Source organism: Canis lupus, chromosome 13 (assembly GCF_048164855.1).
Source record: "Canis lupus baileyi chromosome 13, mCanLup2.hap1, whole genome shotgun sequence".
NCBI classification, from domain to species: domain Eukaryota; kingdom Metazoa; phylum Chordata; class Mammalia; order Carnivora; family Canidae; genus Canis; species Canis lupus.
The window spans coordinates 53312247-53335997 of record NC_132850.1 but is presented as its reverse complement, the minus strand read 5'-3'; the positions used below and the strand labels follow the sequence as shown (position 1 = coordinate 53335997).

At 39.1% G+C, this 23751-nt stretch overlaps 1 protein-coding gene and 1 long non-coding RNA gene across 2 annotated transcripts in view; one reads left to right on the top strand and one right to left on the bottom strand.

Annotated features, from left to right (window-relative positions):
- Window positions 1-23751, top strand: part of DCHS2 (dachsous cadherin-related 2) — a 225656-nt gene that overhangs the window by 106738 nt on the left and 95167 nt on the right. Inside the window, exons 2-3 of the mRNA XM_072773716.1 lie at window positions 2635-2826; window positions 19447-19678. Coding sequence (XP_072629817.1) covers window positions 2635-2826; window positions 19447-19678 — 424 coding nt within the window. The remainder of the gene's footprint in view (window positions 1-2634; window positions 2827-19446; window positions 19679-23751) is intronic.
- On the bottom strand, window positions 8441-17234 carry LOC140603115 (uncharacterized). Its single transcript, XR_012006165.1, has 3 exons — window positions 17190-17234; window positions 14426-14515; window positions 8441-8845 (listed from the first exon to the last, which is right to left on the bottom strand). It is a non-coding gene; the product is annotated as an uncharacterized lncRNA (long non-coding RNA).

The following is a 23751-nucleotide window of genomic DNA, read 5'->3' as shown; positions in this document are numbered from 1 at the left end:
ATTTATGAAACACAAGTCATTGATGAACTTGCCAAAATTGTGTTCAGAGAGTAGCATGCTTGCATCTCTTGTGGTCTTCGGTGCTGAATCCAGCTTCCACTGGAATATTATAATCCTGTTTTCACTGTGGGATCAGTGGTGGGCCAAGCACATAGAATTTAAAAAGTTATTTTGTAATTTATTTTTTTCTTTCTATTTGAAGTCATGTTTGTAATGTGTGTGGTGTCAATAGCTTGGTTTCTTCAAACAAACTGTTATATGCTGTTGGTAGAAATTTTGGAAATTACCAAAAGAAAAAAATTAAAATGGGTTATTTCATTTTAAATTTCATCTAAACAAGTCATTTTTTGCAACCATTTTTTTTTCTATGACTTTCCTGTTTGATTGCTCTTTTTTTTTTATTGAGCTTTGAGGCTTTTTTAGAAATGTCACTGAATTCAATGATGTGATTTCCCAGGAATACTTAGAGGACAGTGTTGTTCACAGTGTGTCACCCTATGACTTTGGGTTGACTTTTGGGCTTAGGGGTACCGATGTGAATGGTTGGGCAGGTGACTTCCAGCAAAGCTGCCCAGTTGTTAAAAAGGAGACCCTACAAAATAGTGAGGTCTGTGCTGGTGAATGAAGTGTAAATAGATCCATTCCACTTATAGAACATCCAAAAAACATGTATTCAAGAGTCAGTGTTCTCAGTTTATCTCCCCAGTTGTTAATATAAGGAAGCAGTCAAAAAAATTTTTATTTCAGAAAGCTAATAAGGCAACCAGGGGAATCTTAATATTATATCAATATTTTGCATTTTATAATGTCTGCATTAAATTTGTGAGAGATCAGACTAAGGGAGAACAACTCTGACTCAAGGTCAGTTTAGAGTGAAAATCTCTACATTCAGCTCAGTCTAAGACAGGTAGATTGGACATGGCTCTTTGAGTAGATTCAGGAATCAATCCTCCTGAGATCTCTTCTCGATCCAAAATTAGCACCATGAGATGGTGATAATAGACTCTGACCAGATGTTTCTCTCTTTTATATAAGCAGCGATCTCTGAAGCAAAGGCCCAGTGAGCTTTTACTAATCAAATTTCCTCTTGAAGATCTGGCAAAGCTTTCCCCATTTTTCTATAATTTGAATTGCCTAAATTCTATGTGTAAGTCAACAGATACTGGAAAATATAGACCTCATGAAGGTGCCAGATTCATTACTGGTATTCAAGACCAAATAGTAGCAGGAAAAATATGTTGTTCTAAAATACTAGGTCAGTATTTTTAAGGAGTTGAGTAAAACCAGGGAGGAATAAATACATTTTTATTTTATGATTTTGAAGCTCAGAATCTGAGCATCTGACATAAATTGAGATCAGTACTCTTATCCCACTTCTGACTTTTTCTGTTTTGCCTGCCAAAAGTCCAGATGAGAGAAAGGTCTCAAAAGTGGAAATAAGGAAACTCATTTTATGTAAGCCAGATTATTTGTTAATATGTGCTACGAAAGGCTGAGAATGAGTTTTAGAATTTAAAGTTCATTATACTTATCTTCCAATCAAGCCAAAATTATTGAGAATCCCATATGCTTTTAGAAAATATATTTGGTGTCTTTGAGAACTTGAGGCTACTAAATCATTAACAGCTGCCAGAATGGAATAGACCAAATGTACTTGGAATTTAGCTCTTTGTAGTTGGGAAGTTTGTGGATTTCCTGGTTCAGCCCATCTGATGAGAAGAATAACTCACAAACATGTTAGCTGGTTGCACAGAATAAATAATATTGCCAGAGAATATGAGATAGATGGGAGTGAAGAGAAATTTACAAGACTGTGTCATCAGTTGAAAATAAATAAAGGCAGTTAAAGAGGGAAATAACAGTGCCCATTGTTGAGTTTCATCAGATGCAGCGGTTCTCAGCCTAGGCACTGTTGACATTTTGGGCCAGATCATTATGTGTTGTGGGGTTTGCCCTGTGTATGGTAGGATGATGAGCAGCAACTCTGGCTTCCACCCCCAGATGCCACAGCACGCTCTCCCCAGTTGTGACATTGCCAAATGTCCTGTTGGGGGCAGACTTGACCCTGATTGAGAACCACTGTGCCAGACTGCATGAAGAACCCCCAAAGTCACATCCCAGTTATACGCTCCAGATAGAATGGAATGAAGAGGAAGGCATGTTATTGATATGAAGTTTTATTTGGGAAGCATAATAATGAGGGTTGAACTCCTGCATATGTATTGTGCTGATAAAAAATAATTGATCATTTTTGAGATGGCTGGGTGGCTCAGTGGTTGAGCATCTGCGTTTATTTCGAGTCATGATCCCGGGGTCCTGGGATCAAGTCCCACATCAGGCTCATCACAGGGAGTCTGCTTCTCCCTCTGCCTGTCTCTGCCCCTCTCTCTCTGCATCTCTCATGAACAAATAGGAAAGAAAAGAAAAAGAAGAAAAGAAAAGAAAGAAAGTATAGAAACAGGCTAAGGAGACTAAGAAGGAGAACTGTCACAGAAGGTAAAAGGAGAGAGTTGAAACCAAAACCTATGCTTCATGAATGAATGGCTGTGCAAATCGTGATAGTAATTAATGACCAACTGAAAAGTAATGTTAACATTTCCATTTCCTTACTGATTAAAACCTCTTGTCTTGTAGGTTAAGGCTTCTGATGCAGATGCAGGACTCTATGGCTTTGTGGAGTACTCTCTTTATGATGGATTCCAAAGCTATGATGCATCTCCAGCGTTCCAGATCGACCCACATGATGGGCGAATCTGTGTTTCTCAAGATATTGATAGGGAAAGGGATCCAGCAACCTATGACCTCTTGGTGAAAGCTAGGGATGGGGTAAGTGTTCATGCATGAAACTTCAAACATACTCAACAGTGAACCACTATGTACATATCAGAGAGTACCATTGATTACCAATTAGCCAATCTCGTTTCACAAATCACTACCTCTTTCCTTTGCAAATACCAGACATTATTAAATATCATTTCATCCATAAATAGTTCAGTCATATCTATAACAGAAAATTACTTTTTAAAAGCAAGACTGCGATATATTAATAATTCTTTAATAATATCTAATATCCACTCCATTTAACATTTTCTGGATTATCTAAAAATGTCTTTTAAAAGGTGACTTATTTGAATTAAGATCCAAATGAGTTAAAAAATTGTGCAATATCCCTTAAGTTTCAATCTGTAACAGTCAGCTGCCCCTTCTTACCTTTTTCTGATGGTATTTGGTTTTGGAAGAAATCAAATTATTTGACCTATAAATTTTCCACATTCAGAATGTGGCTGATTACATCTTGGGATTCATTTAATGTCCTCTTTTATCATATTTCCTATGAACTGGCATTCCAAGTCAGAAACCTAATTAGTTTTGGATTCATTTAGGTGGTACTGTGTGCTTCTTATTGTATCAGCCGACACAGGCCATTGTTCCATTAGGGAGTGCAATGAGGTGACTTTTGAATTCCGTTACTCCTCTTGCATTTATTATCTAGAATTTTTCAACTAAGAATGTTCTCTCATCAACAATTCGATTATCCTGAAATACGATTCATAGAGAAGAAACAGGGTAATGCTTATTTCTCATTATTTTATCAGTTTTTAGAACAATGAGTTGGGACATTTACTATCTCTGAAGGGTATGGATGATTTCTTTCCTAGTGTGCTATAGAGTCCTAGATTTTTACATATTTGTTGCATTTCATTCATTGCTGACATTATTCTTTCTAATGTTCATATTGACTCATCTTAGGTCAGTAGAGTCATCTTCAATTTGATTTTTATGTCTTTTTTTGGGTAAACTTTTAAATTGACATAAAATGCATGCATAAAGGTGCACAAATTATAGTACAGTTTAGTGGGTTTTTGTAAAATAAACACGTGTATGGAAGCAGATGAAGAAACATTACTAGAACCCTGGAAGCCCGTCTCTAGGCCTTTTGCTTATCCCTTGCCTCCCCAATCATCCCCACCTTCCCAACCACTGCCTTTCAGGTTAATCACTACTGACCTTTTTTTTTTTTTTTTTTTAAAAAAAAAAAAAAAGATTTTACTTATTTATTTGAGAGAGAGCACAAGCGAAAGAGCATGTGAGCCAGTGGAGGAGTGTAGGGAGAGGGAAAAGCCAGTAGCCTGAAACAGGGCTTGATCCCAGGACCCTGAAATCATGACCTGAGCTAAAGGCAGAGGCTTAATGGACTGAGCCACCCAGGCGTTCCCATCACTATTGACTTCTAACAACAAATATCATTTGCCTGTTTTTAAACTTTCAGCAAATAGATTTATACACTACATGTTCTTATTGTTTCTTTTGCCAAACATTACTTCTGAGAATCATACATGCTGTTGTGTGTAGTAATAGTTCATTCATTCTCATTGGTTTATAGTATTCTTTTATGGGAATTTTTTATCATTTTTTATCTATTCTATGATTGATAGCATACATTTTAGGCTATTACAGATAGTGCTTCTATTAACATTGTTATACCTGTAATTTGGTGAAGAAATGCAAGAATTTCTTTTTTTTTTAAAGATTTTATTTAGTTATATAGAGAGTACAAGCAGGGGAGGCGCAGAGGGGGAGAAAGAGAGAATCTCAAGCAGACTCCCCACTGAGCAAGGAGCCCAACGCAAGGCTTGATTCCATGACTCTGAGATCAAAACCTGAGCAGAAATCAAAAGTCGGACTGAGCCATCCAGGCACCCCAAGCATTTCTATTGAGTATATATTTAGGAGTGAATTGCTAGATCATAAGAAAGCCAAACAATTTTTCAAATGACTGTACCAATTTATACTCCCACCAATAGGGTATGAGAATTTCATTTGCTCCACATCCTCCCAATAATTGATATTTAATGTCTTTTTAATTATAACAGTTCTGGTACTCATGCAGTGGTGTATCACATTGGGGTTTTATTTTGCATTTCCTTGATGACTAATGAATTGAGCACTGTTTCATAAATTTATTGGCTGTTTGTAGAACTGATTTTGTGACATGTCTTTTCAGTTCTTTACCTATTTTCTATTGTATTATTGGATTCCTTTCTTGTTCTGTATATGAATTCATTATATTTTGGGGATTCAAGCCCTTTGTTGTATATGTTTATTGTGTATATCTTCTTCCATTCTCTGGCTTGCCTTTTTACTCCCTTAGCAGTGCCTTTTGAGGAACAGAAGTTGTTAATTCTAATAAAGCTTAATTTATCAATTTGCTTATCTTTAAGCTGATGCTTTGTCCTTTTTAGAAGTATATGCCTACCTTAGAGATATGAGGCATTACCTTACATCTTCTTCTGAAAACTTTGTTTAACCTTTCATACTCATTTTTTCAATCTAGTAGGAGGAAGGCTTGTTATTTTTTTTCTAATATGGATACTAAGATGACCATTCTCCATCATTGCACTGGAGTGTCTCTTTGTCCTGAATCATGTGCTTATGTACGTATATGTCTATTTCTGGGCACCCTCCTATTTTTTTTTACCTATTTATCTACCTCTGTACTGGCATCAAACTCTCTTCATTGCTTAAGCTTTGTAATAGGTCATAATATTGTATATCCTTTTAGCTTTGTCCTTCATTTTCAAGATTGCCTTGGCTATTTCTGCCTATTCTATTTGCATTTCTTTTTTTTTAAGATTTTATTAATTTATTCATGAGAGACACACACACACAGAGAGGCAGAGACACAGGCAGAGGGGGAAGCAGGCTCCATGCAGGGAGTCTGGTGGGGGACTCGATCCTGGGACTCCAGGACTATGCCCTGAGCCAAAGGCAGGCGCTAAACCGCTGAGCCACTCAGGGATCCCCTCCATTTGCATTTCCAAGTCCATTTCAGAAACTGCTTTTTCAATTTTCAATATGTTACAGCAAAGATAACCTATTATATGCATACTATTCTGCGTTTTTATTTTTTCAGTTATTCTGCTTTGGAGACTTTCCTTGTTTCTTTTTTATCTGCTTACTACTCCTTTGTTGGGTACTACTAACATGAATCTGGTCTAAACTTTCTCTTTTGAAAGTAATAGTCAGATTTACCTACTTAAGACATAATTTGTTAGGGAAAAAAATGAGTCTAAATATATTTACTACATGGAGTGCCTTGGTGGCTCAGTGGTTTAAGTATCTGCCTTTAGCTCAGGCCATGATCTCGGTGTCCTGGGATCAAGTCCCTCATTGGGCTCTCTACTTAGTGGGAAGTCTGCTTCTCCCTCTCCCTCTGCCCCTTTTCTGCTCTGTCTCTCTCTCAAATAAAGTAAAAAATATATTTACGACAAGTAAACATGTAGAAACTACCATGAAAATGAAGTCATTTATATTTGGTAAAACTAGTATGATTTGACTAGATTTTATCAACCCCTAACGATGTGGTTTTAGGAATTCTTGCTTCTTTGTAAGAAAAGATGTAGGAAACAAAAATAGGGATAAACAGAGGAATTTAGATTAATTCAAATCTATGTGATTATGTAAAGCTCAATATATGCACACACAAATATTAATTCAAGACTTCAGAAATATATTCTTTTGTTGTTGTTGTTGTTTTAGAGAGATATGTGCATGTGCAAGCCAGAGGAAGTGGGAAAGGGGGAGAGAGAGAGACAATCTGAAGCAGGCCCCATACTCCACCTGGAGGCCAACATAGGGCTCAATTGCATGACTCTGAGCACATGACCCGACCCCAAATCAAGAGTTGGACACTTAACCGACTGAGCTATGCAGGTGCCCCCAAGAAATATATTCTTAATAGGTTTTGAGACAATTGTAAAAGCCCATCCTAAAAGTGAGTAACCAGTTTAAATCCAATTCTGCAGTAGTTGAACATCTGTTTCTAATTAGTTGGTTTCAGATGATCTTATAAAAGTGTATAAAGAAATTATCTTAAGAGAAGTAAGATCGGTTAATGCCGGAAATTTTTTATCCCCCCAAAGCAGTGCAATTAATTACGATTATTGGCAGTGGAATAAAAAAAATCAACCCAGATATTTAATTTAAACCTCCTTGCTTTTGTCTGTTTTCCTATTGAGCCGAGTCTACACACATTATGAAGAATGCTTCCCTTTTCTCTCAGCTTACCAGACTCTCTTGCAATGTTCATGTGCATCTTTAGCCACAGCATCTCTCCACAGAGCTTTACCAGACTGAACAAATGGGATGCACTTTTAATTTCCTAGCCAAAAGGTATTTTATTTTTAAAATAACCAATAAAATGTTTACAGGCTCTGCACAGCTTTTTGATAATTTTTAGAAATCAGAGAAGAGACCATCTCCAGGCTGATGATTGCTATGGTCTGAATATTTGTACACACCCTCTTCCCCATTCATATATTGAAAACCTAACGCCCAAAGTAATGATATTAGGAGGTGGGGCCTTTGGAAGGTGATTAGGTCATGAGGGTGGAACCCTCATGAATGGGATTGGTGCTCTTATAAAAAAGAGACCCCAGAGAGCCTCTTAGCCTTTTCTACCAGTTGAGGACACCAGGAAAAGTTGGCAGTCTCCCAGCCTTGCCCCAAACTTGGCTGTGCTGCCAACTGAACTTGGACTTCTAGTCTCCAGAACTGTGAGAAATCAGTCTCTGTTGTTTGTCAGCTCCCCAGTCTATGGTACTTTGTGAGAGCAGCTGGAATGGACTAAGACAATGATGTGTGTGAGTCATAACATTCTTCTACTTGAAAATTCCTTGCTTTGTATAAGGAAAGCGCTCCAACAAAGCACAACATATTTTAGTTTGGTTTGAAGAGAAACAACCTCCCTATGGGTACTTCGTATTCAAAATCTCACCCTACTCTTTAGGTGATTTCATACTAAACCAGGCCCTGGCACAGATTGGAGCTGCTGTGTCCCCTGAGTGGCTTACTATTGGTTTCATTATTATTAGGAATGGGCAAGGAGATGGCTGCCATTGAAAAAAACAGTTTGTTGTGCTCATAAATTCCAAGATGGGGCAGGGGGTGGAGGAGGTGTCATACACCACCCCATGGGGTGGGGCTGGGTATGTGCACAATGGAAAGCACTGAGGTAGGTGAGGGGACGGGAGAGGGGGGGAACTGTGGGCAAGGGAAGGAATGAGAAAAGCAGAATAGGGTGATTTGGGATTGGCTAGTTTGAGTACTTTCAATGAACCCTGGGGCCTAGAGGCCATCTCTAGCTCCCTTGGAGTAATTAGGGCAGGTAAGTAGTGGCCTGGAGTGGTGAAAGCCCAATAAAGGATCTGGTTGGGGTTGGGGCTCCAGATTGATGGATTTGCATTGGAAAAGCATGCTCACCTGATCCTGGGCAATCTTCCAGGATTGGCAAGGCCCAGTGTCAAAGCATCGGAGCACCAAGGACAGGGCTCATACACCACCCTGGTGCAGAGTCCCCTCCTAGAGGAAGGCGTAGGGCTCACCAGAGCTTTTGGTATACTTAAGGCTCTGGAAAAGACAACCTTTGCAGCTCCCTTGTTTTACTCAGTGTATTGGAAATAGCACCCAGTGATACTGAGAGAATTCACTATCCACTTTCACTTTTGTTCCAGCGTAGCATCTTAAGTAATCAAAGACAGTTTTTGTCATGGCCTGGGCTCCTTTCAGCATTTTGTTGTCAGTTGTGTTAGGCTCCATGTGGTGCCTTGCAAGCCTCACCCACTACTGCTAGGTCCTGGGCAGGTGGCCCACATACTTTTCATCAGACGCCAAATGTGAGTGCTCTTCCATTTCATCTTCCTCCCCACTTTCCTCTCTGATGTCATCGTCCTCCTCATCTTCATCTGCATTTTTTACCTCATCTGTGCCCTCTTCCAAATTTATCTCCTTTGGGTGCTCTTGAGTTTGTGAATCCATCTGTATTAATGTCTTCCATTTTTCCATCCTGTGGGGTTCAAAGTAGTACAAATCATTCAGGATAAACTGGCAGTCACCTGTTTCAGACATGCCCCCGTAAACAATAGAGCAGCTCATGCTTCTTGGTCAGCATGGCGTTGGTGTAAGGACTCAGCTCTGTCAAGGCTACTGGCTTCATCAGAACCATCTTCCTTCTTCCTGCCACCTGGGGCAGAGAGCATTTGTTCAATGCTAATCATTGCCCCATCCTCTGTGATGACCTTTCTGACCACCTAGGGACTCCTGGGTGCGGCTTCCCCACATTCCTGCTCATTATCACTTTCACTGCTCTACTTTTTCACTTTTTTTTTTTTTTGCCTTGTTTATGTTTTTTTCTTCTCTGACCCAGTCCCTTTAGCTGTTCTTGCAAACCAGAGGCTCTTTGTGGTGTTATAGAAGTATGACTCATCAAAGAAGTATACTTCCAGACTCTTCTTCTTTCTTACTATGGACATCCCCCAAAAGCAGTGTTTGAGGCATTCAGACCACGGCTATCAAAATGCTAGATTTAGGAGTAAACTATATTCCCCAGGGGATAATCTGAATCCATACCCATTTGCCTTTTTTCCTTCCTCAGACTTTAGTGGAGCGTATCTGAATGCAGGGTGTGTTTGTCCACCTTTGTAGACTGTTTCCAATAGCCTCCATTCATGGTTATGCTCCCCTATGGAGTGACAGAAATTTGGCAGCCCAATTTGGGTGTGGACCCTGTTCCTCATGGGACAGCTTGCTCCACGTTAATGCATCCAGATTAAAGTCATGCATGTCATAGTGATAGATGTAATCCCATGTACCCTCCTGGAAAACACCAAAAAAAGAATTAACAATGTCTTCCAGGTTACCATCTGATAACCACTTTGACTTAAAGGACCCCTCATTGGTTTGACTTGGTCTCAGACCTTAGTTGCCAAATGAAAGACCCAAAGATCTATGTAGGGAATATGGTCAATTCATCTTTCTCAGGATGATCAGAGAAAAACACTTTCAATGTTGGTGAAGGTGGGGAATGTGCATTTCTACAATTTGAGTGTTTAGTATCTCATGTCTGGAGGTGGCCTATCAGAGCTTCAAGGTCTCCTCCTTCCCCAGCTCTTGGACATTTTCTTCCCCTTATAGTGGCCTTTTCTCCTTTTTGACCATAATGTGGGTCTGAAGCCGCACAGGAACACCCAAGGAGGGAGCTGCATGTGCAGCCCACCAAGAAGTGGATCCTCACCGGGGCAGGCCTGGTGATGCATTTTTAAAGACAAACCACAAAATTTGTCCCACCTCCATCCCAATCATAAGCATTTAACAGCTTACTATGCAGTTTGTTTGTACTTAATATTGTCTCCAACGTTCCTCTGATTGCCTCAGAAAATACAAGGGCAAGCAACATAGTGCTTATGTGAGCGTGTGTGTACATCTGTGTATATATGTATTATCCAGTGTGCAGTATTTATACTGTTGCCTGCATAATCTTTATAAATTTCCTCTGTGATGAACTGTGCATTTCTACAGGGTGAAGCCTGCATCTGTCATAATTATTCTGTGCAATATCTACTAGTAGCATATGTCCCTAATCAAAAAGACTGGTAATAATGATGATAACAATCTAGCTTGGATTTGAAGAATAAATGAACTCAGACAAGATATTTTAGGTTCAGAATGTTGGATTCTAGGTCATAATGAATTTATTCAAAACAATGAACTGCATCTTAACAGAAGACCTTTAACTTTACATAATTACCCTCATAATCTATGGTCTTTCCTCTGATACTTTTTCCTTTCTACTATATATCCTGAAAGCTCTTTGGAAGAAAACTGCTAGGAACCCATTTGCTGGTGGTCACTAGGAGATTGTTATCTATCGATAGAAAATTTTTTTCTTATGAAATACCTAGATGTTCTGGGCTTCTTTGCTGCTGCTCTATTTATCCTTGTGATGACTGTCAATATTTTTTAACTTAATCACTTCTCCTATTCTACTGGTATTACTTCTGAAATAATCTATTTTTTTGCTGCTACTGCTGCTGCTGTTTATCTCATAGATGGAAGCCATGAGAATACTATAAAATTGCATAATGGAAACAATTGGATTACATTGGAAAGCAAGTGGTTTTTCACAATAAAGTGCTATAGTTTAATTATTCCGTGCTTATCTCTAATTCCTTGTTTCCTTTTCCCATTCATTTTTACCAAATGAATCTCTCTTTTTGGTATGTATTTATTAACATTCTATCTCTATTTTTTGTGACATCTGAATTCAGGAGTTGAAATGTGTGTCTGAGATAAGCTATTTCAATTCTATCTTGCCTTTGCAGGCTTAGGGGAGGGTAGCATCAGACTAGCAATATAGAAAGTAAATTGAGTTAGCCCTTCACCATTATATATACATGATAAAACTTGGCTATGGAAGTTGTACTGCACAGTTACGTCTAATGCAGATAGATCTCTAGAAGCAAACTTGCAGAGTGAAAGCACACACTCATCTTTTCATTGGCTTTATTGAAGTATAATTGATAAATAAAAATCATATACATCCAGGTGTATAATATCATGTTTTCTTAAAAAAAAAAAAAAAGATTTAGAGGATCCCTGGGTGGCTCGGCGGTTTAGCGCCTGCCTTCAGCCCAGGGCATGATCCTGGAGACCTGGAATCGAGTCCCACGTCAGGCTCCCTGCATGGAGCCTGCTTTTCCCTCTGCCTGTGTCTCTGCCTCTCTCTCTCTCTATCATAAATAAATAAAATCTTTAAAAAAAATAAAATAAAGTAGAGGAAGCTTTCTGGTTTGAAATTCAAAGCCATATTGATTCTAAAAGAAAAAATTAAAAAAAAGATCTATTATTTACTTGAGAGAGAGAAAGAGAGCAGAGAGAGCGCACACAGTCATGCAAGCTGGGGGGGCGGGGCGGGGAAGGGGCAGAGAGAAAAGAGAGATAAACTTAAGTAGACTCCCCACTGAGTGTGGAGCCCAATGCTGGGCTTGATCTCATGACCCTGAGATTATGGCCTGAGCTGAAATGAAGAGTCTGAGGCTCAACCTACTGGACTGCCCAGGTGCCCCAAAGCCATAATTTGATATATGCATACACTATGAAAGGATTACCATAGTCAAGATAATTAGCATGTCCATCACCTCACATAGTGAGTGGTGAGAACACCTAAGATCTATCTAATCTCAGCAAATTTCATGTATACATATAGTAATATTAGTTATAATCACCATGCTGTACATGAGACCTCCAGAGCTTACTCATCCTGCATAACTGAAACTTAGGGTGCATCCATTTAATTTTACTAGATTATGTTATCTCACTTTCCAATATTCAGCTGCTTTTGTTCTATCTTATGTTTCACTGATTACCCCCCACCCCAATTTCAGGAATAAGCTGCCACCCAGTTGCTCCTGTTTTCTAGCTAGATTGTCTGAACTATATCTCAAACTGATTGCCTACCAGTTTTAAAAATATACTACCATGGGGGAACCTGGGTGGCTCAGTCTAACAACCCTGAGATCCTGACCTGAGCAGAAACCAAGAGTCAGATGCTTAATTGATTGAGCTACCCAGATGCCGCAAGGCAAGATACTTTTGAAGAAGAACAAAATTAGAGATTTAGGGATGCCTGGGGGGCTCAGTGGTTGAGCTTCAGCCTTTGGCTCGGGTCATGATCCTGGGGTCCTGGATCAAATCCAGCATCAGGCTCCCTATAGGGAGCCTGCTTCTCCCTCTGCCTAAGTCTCTACCTCTCTGTGTCTCTCATGAATAAATAAAAATAAAATAAATAAAATAAATAAAATAAATAAAATAAAATAAAATACTACCATATAATTGCTTGAGGGACAAATCCTGACCTTCCTGCCTAGTATCAGCTCACATTCCTTGCTTTCTTTCCTATTACCTTGTTAAAGATGTCTGTTTTCATCAAAAACAAATCTAATGTTTGGTGTCCCACCCAGTATAGCCTTCCTAAGGGCATCACTTTTGTAAATATTTTCTCTTTTTCCTGCATCACCGATACCTGAAAAAATTTTTTAAAGATTTTATTTATTTATTCATGAGAGACAGACAGAGAGAGAGAGAGAGAGAGAGAGGCAGAGACACAGGCAGAGGGAGAAGCAGGCTCCATGCAAGGGAGCCTGATGTGGGACTTGATCCCAGGACTCTAGGATCATGCCCTGGGCCAAAGGCAGGCACTGCCTACTAAGCCACCCAGGGATCCCAATACCTGAAAATCTATTGAATGTCACCCAGAAGCATTCAAAGAATAATAATGGTTTTTATCTTTAAAAAATAATCTCTTTTTAAATTTCATGTACCTTTTTAGAAAACCATTTTGTTCCTCTTTTTTGACAGCAAATCAACTTAAAATAGTTGTCTCTCCTTTCCTCACTTTGCAGTCTTTCTTTGATCCATTCTTCCCAACCAACCTCTCTAGTAAAACTCTCTCTAATAAAACATGATTTCTCGTGTGCCACATCCTGAAATTCTTTCTTTATTTTCATTTATTCGAATTCTCAGTGAACTTGAAATGATTCTTTGGATGCTGCTTCTCTTGACTTTGGTGACCCCGCAGCTTACTGTTTTGTTCTGTTTGTTTTCCTTAACAAATTGGACTTTCATTTCCCTTCACTTCTGCTCACTGAATTATGAACTCTTACAAAAATGTATTAACAAAGAAAACTGCAGCCCACAAGAACTATGAGATATTAATATTCTACTGTTAAGAGCCTGAGAAGGCCTAGAAGGCAAGAACAGAGACAATGAATGGCAGACAATGGCTAAAATAGAAATAAAAATAATGGCAGAAACTTTTTCAGATCTGCTGATTTCCCTAGACAACCAGCTTCCAATATGTTTTCAAGCTTGGTGCTTTCCCAAACTACTCCCAACTTGAGGGGATTGGAATTCAGGTAGATTGATTAAGAGTCTCTTACTATATATTTTTCAAAAGTTTCTATTTAAATTTCAGTTAGTTAACCTTGTAATATTAGTTTCAGGTGTACGATATAGTGATTCAACACTTCCATACAACAACCAGTGCTCATCACAACAAGTGCACTCCTCAATTCCCATCACCTATTTCACCCACCCCCCCCACCTCCGATCTGAGGTAATTCCCATTCCCATTTTAGTTTTAATCACCTAATCTTTAAAGATTTATTTATTTATTTTAGAGAGCACAAGTGAAAGGGGCAGAGGGAGAAGAGAGAATTTCAAGCAGACTCCCCACTGAGCACAGAGCCCCACACAGGTCTCCATCCCAGGACCTGTGAGATAAGGACTTGAGTCAAAGGAAGAGTCAGATGCTTAACCAACTAAACCACCTAGATATCCTTAATCACTTAATCTTTAAAACTATAGTGACAGACTCTTCTTTCTTACTATAATTTAAAAAATTAAGTGATTAAAATTGTGTCAAAACAAACCACGACTTGTTGATAGAATGAGAAAGAATAAGACAAAGTTAAGAAATACTCAGGGATAGACTTTATGGGGTATATTACCTGTTCCAAACGTAGCAGCTTAAAATAACAAACATTTACTATCACACAGTTTCTAAGGGCCAGGTCTGTAAGTAGCTTACCTGGTTAGTTCTGACTCAGCATGACTTAGAGGCTGCATTATCAGGATAGTCTTGACAGAAGATTAGCTACAGAGACTTGGGAGGTGAACACTATGAGAGAAATGAAGAAAAATCAGTTCAGATTAGCTTTCTGCACACTGTGTTGTGTGAGATACTTGTCTCCAGATGTGCTCCTTCCATAGAAGGTTCGGTGGTCAAATAAGAATGTGAAACACCTTAAAACTTACCCCTCTAGAAATGGGCATAAGGAAGCCTCTGGGAGAAATCCTGAGGCACAGGACCTATTTGACTTGGTTAATTCAGTATTTCATCAACTTTTGGACTAAGGAACCCCTTTATTCATTTTTAAGGCACATTTTTTAAAGGATTTATTTATTTATGTTGAGAGGGAGAGAGAGAGAGAGAACGTGGATGGGAGGGGCAAAGGGAGAGAGAGAGAATCCCAAGCAAACTCCCTGCTGAGCCCAGAACCTACACAGGGCTTGATACCACAACCCTGAGTTCACAACCTAAGCTGAAATCAGGAGTCAGATGCTCAACCGACTGTGTCACCCAGGCGCCCCAAGACACAACTTTTGACTACTACCTCAGATATCGATGACACCTAGATTTGATCATGCCCCTTCATTAAGGACAACAATAGTGTCCTTAATTTAAGGATTTGGGAAGAAAACAGAACTTTGAATTTTATCATTTGAAACTCCATTTTTGTGATGTTTTAATATGGATAATACATTAATATAGTAAAAGTAAAATAAATTAGTATGGAGGTGTACCTGCCACATTTTTTACTGATTGAATCCACTGATGTACAGAACAAAGAGACAGAGAGAGAGAGAGGCAGAGACACAGGCAGAGGGAGAAGCAGGCCCCATGCACTGGGAGCCCGACGTGGGATTCGATCCCGGGTCTCCAGGATCGCGCCCTGGGCCAAAGGCAGGCGCCAAACCGCTGCGCCACCCAGGGATCCCCTGAATCTCCAGGCATTTCTGTAGACCCTGCCGGACCTCTCCCTGGACTCACCCATCCCCCTCTCCATCCACACTAGTGTGCTGACTCTTCTTACAACTTCTCAGAGGATTTGTTTAAATGCTATTACATTTTCCAGGGTATTATTTTCACCTGTTTCTGTTTGTCAATTTCTTTAAAGAGTTTAAAATTTCTTTAAAGAGTTTTAAAAATCAATTTGAATCTGGTAGCACCTAATTCGAAGTGGTTAGCAGCACTTCACCCTCAGGAGCTGGGGGAAGATTTTTATAGAGAAGAAGCAGAAGTAAAGCAAGAGAAGGATTTGACTGGCTATAGCTTCACTGGCCAGATTCTGTTTCTGTTCATTTCTCTTTAAGGTTTTGTTATCCATCTCTAAAGTGGACTGGATCCTGAACTCCTCTAGTTTGCTCAAAAATCTGTCTATAACTCTTTGAACTAACTTTTCCAGTATTTTCCCAGCTTTCTGAATTGGAATCACTAACAACAAAGACTTCCCTTGAACCTTATTGGAAGGGACCATACCAGGCCCTCCTTGATACCCAGATGGCAGCCAGACTTTAGCATCTCGAATGTTGGGTCCATATCTCCCAATTTCAGAAGGCTCCTCCAGACTCTTGGAATTGCACACCAGCTGGAGATCCAAAGTCCGGATTGTTTCTTGAGGACCCATCTCAAGGATTCCTTCAGCACTGAGGTTTCTCTCCACTTAGTGTTCCTACTCTGTGCCTATATATCTGAATCATGAAGATCCACGATTCCCTATCTGTAGTTCTGAAGCCCCCAAAGCTCTCAGATGGCAAGTTTGTTTTATTTTATTGAGCTACTTATTTCCATCTATACAAATATTATATTAGCAATCAAAAGTAATGACTTAAACCATTTTGGTATAAACTAAAGATGGCAGAGAGATTGATGATAGCCCTGCATGAAGAGAGAATTATACAACACAATTTTATAAGATTCCAATTGTAAAAGAAATAATAAGAAGGGGCAGATAGTACCATCGTAGTTGATTAAAACAGAAACCTGGAACGGGCATTAGAATTGACCTAATTCAACATCCTCTCAAGATGGAAAGTTTTAAAGCCTCATTTGGAGAGAAACCTGATTTGGACTGACAAAAAGCTATCCATGTTTTTTGAAATCCCTCTAAATGTGTCTATTCATACATTTTGCTGCAGGATATCAAGTGTTTGGTTATGCAGTACTGCCCCAGACCTGACTAAGTAGACACACTATCTTGCCTTTCTAAAACTTGAAACATTCCAAGACAAATCTATCTGGCCCCAAGTGTTTAGAAAAATGAGTCTATGAAATCTTATTATTGATAGTGATTAACCATTATGAGTACTTTCATACATATTATATCCCTCCTTCCAGTAACAGGCCTGCAAGGTGACAGGTCTCCTGCTTTGCAGAAGAGGTGGCCCAGACTATCTGATTTTCTCCAGTCTATCATCCCAGATGCAGGCAGGGCAGGCATTAGACCCAGATCATTTGGCTCCAGATTGTTCCGCTGTGCTGTAAACCCAGTTGTACAGTGTTTGTCGCATAGATTTTAAGTCCATGGACTCTGCCTTCCTTTTTTCCTCGAAGACTGAGTCCGTGGTTGACATCGCCCTTACCATTGTGTTTAAACAAGCCTTTCATGAAAGGTAGAATTTATCTCATCACAATACTTTAAAAAGTCTAATTTAAAAGAAGTCACAAGGAATTTTGGGGACGGAGAGCTCTCTGGTCCATTTCCAGATCTGCAATGAACAGTCTCATTTACCTTGGGCAAGTCACTTAGTTTCTCTGTGCTTTGGTTTTCTTATCTGTAAAAATGATAGAAAACATAAAAGTCTTTAAAAGGGGGAATTAGAACAATAGAAGGAGAAGATACACAAAATACACTTAATACACATTCACAAATGGTTGTTATGAGAGAAAAGCACCACCACTGGTGAATTCAACAGATGACATGAAAATTGAATTCCTACAACAGGAAACCTGAGATCTATGATAATTTTCCTGCAGAAAGATTCACTGTTTCATGAGGATACGTTTTTCATGTTGTCCATCTAACATTTTACGTGTTTTTGGCAGCGTTGCCTGATTGAGGATTTTCATGGACAGCCTAGAAATTAACATCTTTGTTCTTAAAGATCCTAAGTGGAGCAATACCCATTTCTTCACATCTTCCCCACTTTCTCATCACTTCTCCCACCTGCTTTCTCACCCCCTCCTCAAACTGAGCTTACTTCTGGAACCCGAGGAGAAGTATTAAAGCAAGGGGAAAGGAAAGGCCAGAGGAAAACAAGGGAGAAGGAAGGCAGGTTGGAGAACCAGCGGGGCCTCTGTCAGGTGCCATGTGGGACTCCATCTGTTGACCATCAGCCGGCAGCCCCTCTTGCTGCCCTCCACCGTGGACCTGCAGGTCATGCAGGGCTGCGACAGACACAGCCCCAGGTTGTTTTATAAGCACAAGGCAGGGAGGGGAGAAGGGGAGGGTAGTGGGGCACTTGCCTTATTTTCATCGCAGTCGTAGCCAGCCTCCATTTCTCCTGTTCTATTTGCTAATTGACATGGCCCTGGCGTGTTATCCAACTCAGAACATGGAAAACCACTCTATTTTTGAAGGTGTATTTCCCAATGGTTTTTTAGTCCCCAGTACCTAGGGTACTTGGGACCTCAGAGCCTGAGAGCCATCTGCAGGTTTGTTGTTAACCTCATCCCAGAGGATACTCTCTTTCTGCCCGCCCTCCCTGTGAGCATGAGCTTCCCCCTTGATCTCCTGCCAAAGCTTTCTTCTGCAGAATCCTTCTTCCTCTTTGCTCAGTGCATCCCTGAACAGTAATGGAGAGTGGGAGGGAGGGAAGGAGGGAGGAAGAGAAAAAGAGAGAGTGGGAGAGAGAGGCAAGTGAGTGAGTAAGCCCAGGCTGTTGTGACTTACCAAGGATTTTTGTCAAAGATGAAAGTATCCAAATGCACCAGACAGAAATGGAAAATGGTGCTGTAAAGTAGGAACACATGTTTTACTTTAGAAAAGTAAAAATTGCAGAGGATTATTTTCTTCTATTGTATTCTCTCCCCTTCCTCTGATTTTTAGTTGGAGGCAACACAAAATAAACAGTATGGGATCTACTTCTCACCACTACTACTGCTACTACTGCTACCACCACCACTACTCCTTTATGCCCTCTATTATCTTTCTAAAACTTAAAAAATTCAGAATTCCAAAACAAATCTGATACCAGATATTTAGGATAATTACCTTCATTGCCACCATCTGCTCCAGACTTGATGATTCTAATAAGGTCCTAACTGGTTGCCCTCCTTCCACCCTTTGCTGCCCGTCAGTTTATTCTGAATGGTGCAGCTAGAGTAACAGTGAAAATTTAAGTCAATTCAAGCCACTCCTTTGTTCAAAACCCTCCAATAGGTCCTTTTTTGAGAGACCCATAGAGCCCTCCATGACCTGCCCTTGCCATCCTAACATCACCCCATTGGCTTCCTTGCTGTTTCCCGAAGAGGCCTGGGACGTACAATGTGCTCTTGTCTCAGGGCCTTTGCACTTGCTCTTTCCTCTATCTGTTATGCTTTTCCTCCAGATTACTGAAGTCTAGCTCCCTCATATACGTCAATCTTTACTATTCCTAAGTGAGACTTTCACTGACAACCTTTTCTGAATTACATCTTGCTCTGAAATTTCCTTACCTTTCTTCTTTAGCAGTTAAAAATTATCCCAGGGATAAAAGTGTTGTTTTTTTTTTCTCTTTGGACAAAATAAAAACGCCTTGAATATCGTTGGCCTGTAGTCTGAAATTATTTATTGCCTCATAGGAGTTTTAAGTGATAACCTCATTCATGTTTAAGAATCAGTGCTGAAGCACGGACGGATACACGTGAACGCATATCTCAAGGTTAAAAGTAAAATGAATATATATCTTTGTTGTTCTTTTAAAATTCTGTTCTAGGATCTTTGAATTATTCTACATTTTAGTGTTCAGGAGAAATCCATTTGTAATCATTTCTCATTTATCCAACAGGGTGGACTAAGTGCCCAAGCTTTTGTTCGTGTGGAAATGGAGGATGTGAATGATAATGAACCTGTCTTTAATCCGTCAACCTACGTGACGAGCATTAGTGGCCAGACCCAGCCAGGCACCGAGATCATCAATGTTCTTGCCACTGACAGGGATTCTGGGATATATGGAACAGTGGCTTATGAGCTCATTCCTGGACACCTGTCATCCCTTTTTACCATCGACTCTACTACAGGTGTGTGCTCTTGGAACAGCTTTCCTCTGAAATCAACAGATTCTGTGTAACAGCCAGAAAACTGGCAAAAATTGTTTTGTTGTTTTGTTTTATTTTGTTTTTAGCAGGGATGTTGCAGGACTCACTTCACCTTCCAGAAGGCAGCAAGGTGTATTGTAAAGAACCAAGGCTTTGTGGTTACATGAGACATGGATCTGAGTTCAAGCCTTGTTTCCTACTGGTCTTATAATCTTTATTGGCTTCAGTCTCTTCACCTTAAAAGCAGTGCTATCAATCCCTATGTTGCAAGATTTTGTGAGGATTAAAGGCAGTAAATTATGAGAAGCAGCTGGCCAGTAATATTTATTTTGCAAATGTCCATTCACTCGGTTCATATGATCTTGCCATCCGAGGATGATGGCCATGATTTCAGTGTATGAATAGATAAGATATCTAAAGCTCCTTTTACTTCTCTAATATGGTAATTGCATATCTGCCAAAGAAGTCCAGTGGATAAACTGAGTCTTTTGGAAATAATAAAAATTTAGGAGGTTATCACCCCCTTCTTACTGGTTAACAAAGTAATGTTTGAAATACTTGATCACAAGAAAATCTAAAATCTCAAGTATATAGTATTATCTTGTAGTACTTTTGAGATATTGGAGCTATCTGGTCCCAAAACGATGCTTAAAAAAACAAAACAAAACAAATTTTTTTCTTTTGCATTTCTCCTTTTACAAATTTTTAATTTAATTTTACTTTATTGTAGTAAGAACACGTAACAAATGTTTAAGCATACAGTGCATTATTGTTGTTACAGTACAACGTACAATCTCTAGAGCTTACTCTTCTTGCTTAATTGAAACTTCATGCCCATTGGTTAGCAATTTCCCCATCTCTCTCTCCCTCCTTGCCAGCCTGTTGCAACCACCATTCAACTCTCTGATTTTATGATTTTGACTATTTCAGAGACCTCATGTAAGTGGAATAATGTAGTATTTGTGCTTCTGTTACTGGCTTCTTTCACTCAACATAATATCTTCCAGATTCATCCATACTGTTGCATTTTGCAGGATTTCCTTCAGTTTTAAGGCCAAATACTATTCTGATGTAGGTATGTACCATATTTTCTTTATCTGTTCATCTGTTGTTGGACATTTAAGTTGTTTCCGCAACTTGGCTGCTGTGAACATGGGAGTGCAGATATCTCTTTGACATTTTATTTCTTCTTAAAGCACCTGACTTGAGCATGGGTAAAATGCACTTCTACGGTGATGAAGATAATGTCAGGTGCTACAATAGACATTTTCTGTACATTGTCTTTATTGGATCTTCACAATACCCTTTGCAACAACCATATTCACTAGCAACAAACAATAATTTACATAGCAAATCTAATCTGCCAACTTAGTTTGGCTTCCCATCCATCCCTGGTAGATGGAGAGTCTTTGCTTCTTGCTTGGAAAATATACTTACATGTGGTGTGTGTGACTGGCTGGGGGATTAGTTGTTTACAATGGCAGTCTTAATAAGGCAGACCTTCCCTTGCTCAAAATAATCCACTGACATGGCTCCTTTAGCATTTCAAAGATCAGAAGAAAATACTTTTTTTTAGGAAATTAGTCTGCTTATCTTGGCTTTTTCAAAATCCATCTAAACTGCTTGTCAAATTGTCAGGCCCTCTAGGACGCTAGCATTGCCAAAAATATATAGGTCAGCCAGTGATCAGGGCACAGGATCTAAAAACATTTAGTAGATTGTTTTTAAAAGACATCAACATGCTCATCGTCTAGTTTTTCCTGGAAGGTCTTGAAGAATGAGCAGTACTGTGTTCTGTTTTTAGAAGAGATCTCTTGCTGCTGCACTGGCTTCAATAAAGCCACAGGCTTCCATTCCTGGCACAGGCTATAAGACAAATGCCATTGTTAATCAAGGAGAACGCTTTACGTGGGTCATTATCTAGGGAAGTATCACAGTATTTTTTTTTTTTAAAGCAAAGACCAAATTCGTAATGGAAGTAGCCTTGGGGTATTATTGTTGGCAGTTTTGATGCCGGTTCATTTAGGTTGAAGACATTTTTCTAACAGTGCTTAGAATTTGGTTGCGCTTAATCACAACTCATGAGAAATTCATGAGGCCTGGTAATGCTTTACTTTAACCTTTAGAAGAGAATTGAACAGCATCACGACTAGCTGTGGGAAAAAGTTGCCTAGTGAACAGGCAGTCTTCAACTTGAACAGTTGAATTCAAGTTTATCTGTTGGCTGACCACAACTCCGAATGCATTTTTTTAATATTGTACATAATAGGCTTCTAGGCCATGCCATAAAAACTAATTTAACTATTGATGTCTTGAAGAGTAGAACAAGGAATATGGGATTGGAATACAGTTTTCCTCTTCTGAATCTGTGTGTGTTGCTGTTGTTATTGCTGTAACCTATATTAAGCTGGACTTTCATGCTTTTGCCATAAGGTCTGTTTTCACTGAGGCTGCCAGTATAAATGCAGTATCTAGAAATTGCTTCTATCAATATATATTTGTAGAATGAATGAATAAATGACATCTAGAAATAATTAAAAAGTGATTTAAAGCCTTACTACATATTCTAAAGAAACTGCAAGGGAGTGTCATTGATAACACAGAGCAAAATTTCATTTAAAATCTTCTTTCTCCATCACAGTGTGGTAGGTAATGCTATGGCCTACCCCCGCTTTTTGTCAAAATTCTCCCAAGACTCTTCCCACCTGGCTAGCACTTTTCTAGATACATATACTAAGTATACTAAATACACCTGTACTTATATATAGGTGTATATCTGTGTAGTTTTATATTATATGAGAAGACTTGAGAATTCATGAGCTAATTTGTACATTGTCACTTCTTCCTGAATTACTCTAAAAATCTCTCTTAGAGACATTTACTCATTTCCTCACTGGTTCATCCATCCTTTCATTTTGTTGCTTCTTATATCAGACATGCTCTTTTATAAGCTAACACACTTTGTGTTTAGCCTCATGTTTTACTGAAGGCAAAAGATTGCCCATTGATGTCTTTGTGTCACAACCAAGACTAAAACTTTAAAAATAGAGCTCTTTGACTTTCTGTGTTCATCTGGTAAGAAAAATGTTTTGGAGAAAACTGGAAGGGGGTGTGGTGATGTCATGGTTGTTTTCTCTTGTGGGTTTATCTTCCTGTTCTGTTTCTGGTTTTCTAAGTTTGTTGTTGGTTCAAAGAACATTTTTGTAAAATGTGCTTGGGCACCAGGAGAGAGATATTGAACTGAGCCTTCATTTCTCCTATTCTCAGTTAGTTGGGTTCCTTTGATGTGGGCACGAGGCAGACCACACTGTTTTGAGTTTTAAAAAAAAGGAAACACAAAAGTCCTACTTATTAATAGCTCTTTTTATGTCTTTAATCCTATTTTATGAATTGTATGTAGATTTTTTTCTTCCATTGTTTGAAGTGTTCTCTTCAGTAGCATGAAAAGTGTAGTCCTTTAGCTTTTGTGTTTGTCCTATTTGCTTAGTAATTTTACACTGAAGCAAACGTTACTGCTAAGCCAGATTACTTTAGGGTGTCAGATTTCAAACATTTGTGTTGGTCATTTACAGTAGCCCAACTACTTCTTTTGCTAAAACTGCCTTTGGTTAAGTTCTTCTGGTTTACCTCTTTTTATAGAAGCAAGTTAATGATATAAAGAGAAGTCCATTAAAGTTTCAAAGAGTGTAGTTTATCTATCAAAAGAAGAAAATGGAAGCAAACTCATCTTTTCAAGACATATTTATTTGATACCTATTATGTACCAGGCACTGTTTTAAGTATTTGGGATACATCAGCCAGTAAGACAGATAAAAATTCCCATTCTCATACAACTTACAACAAAAGCTTATGTTGCCTTGCCTATTGTCTGATCTATGTTTAGTTGTGGTGTACACAAAATCCAACTTTAGCATTACAGAAGAACAAGTAATTAAAAGGGTAACCGAGTGAGTTAAAGGCAGCTATGCCTCTGTGTTTGGTTGTAATCTTTTGTTTGTACAGGGTGCGTGGATTTTAACATAGGCTGTGAGTAATGTAGCACAGACTTTGTTTTT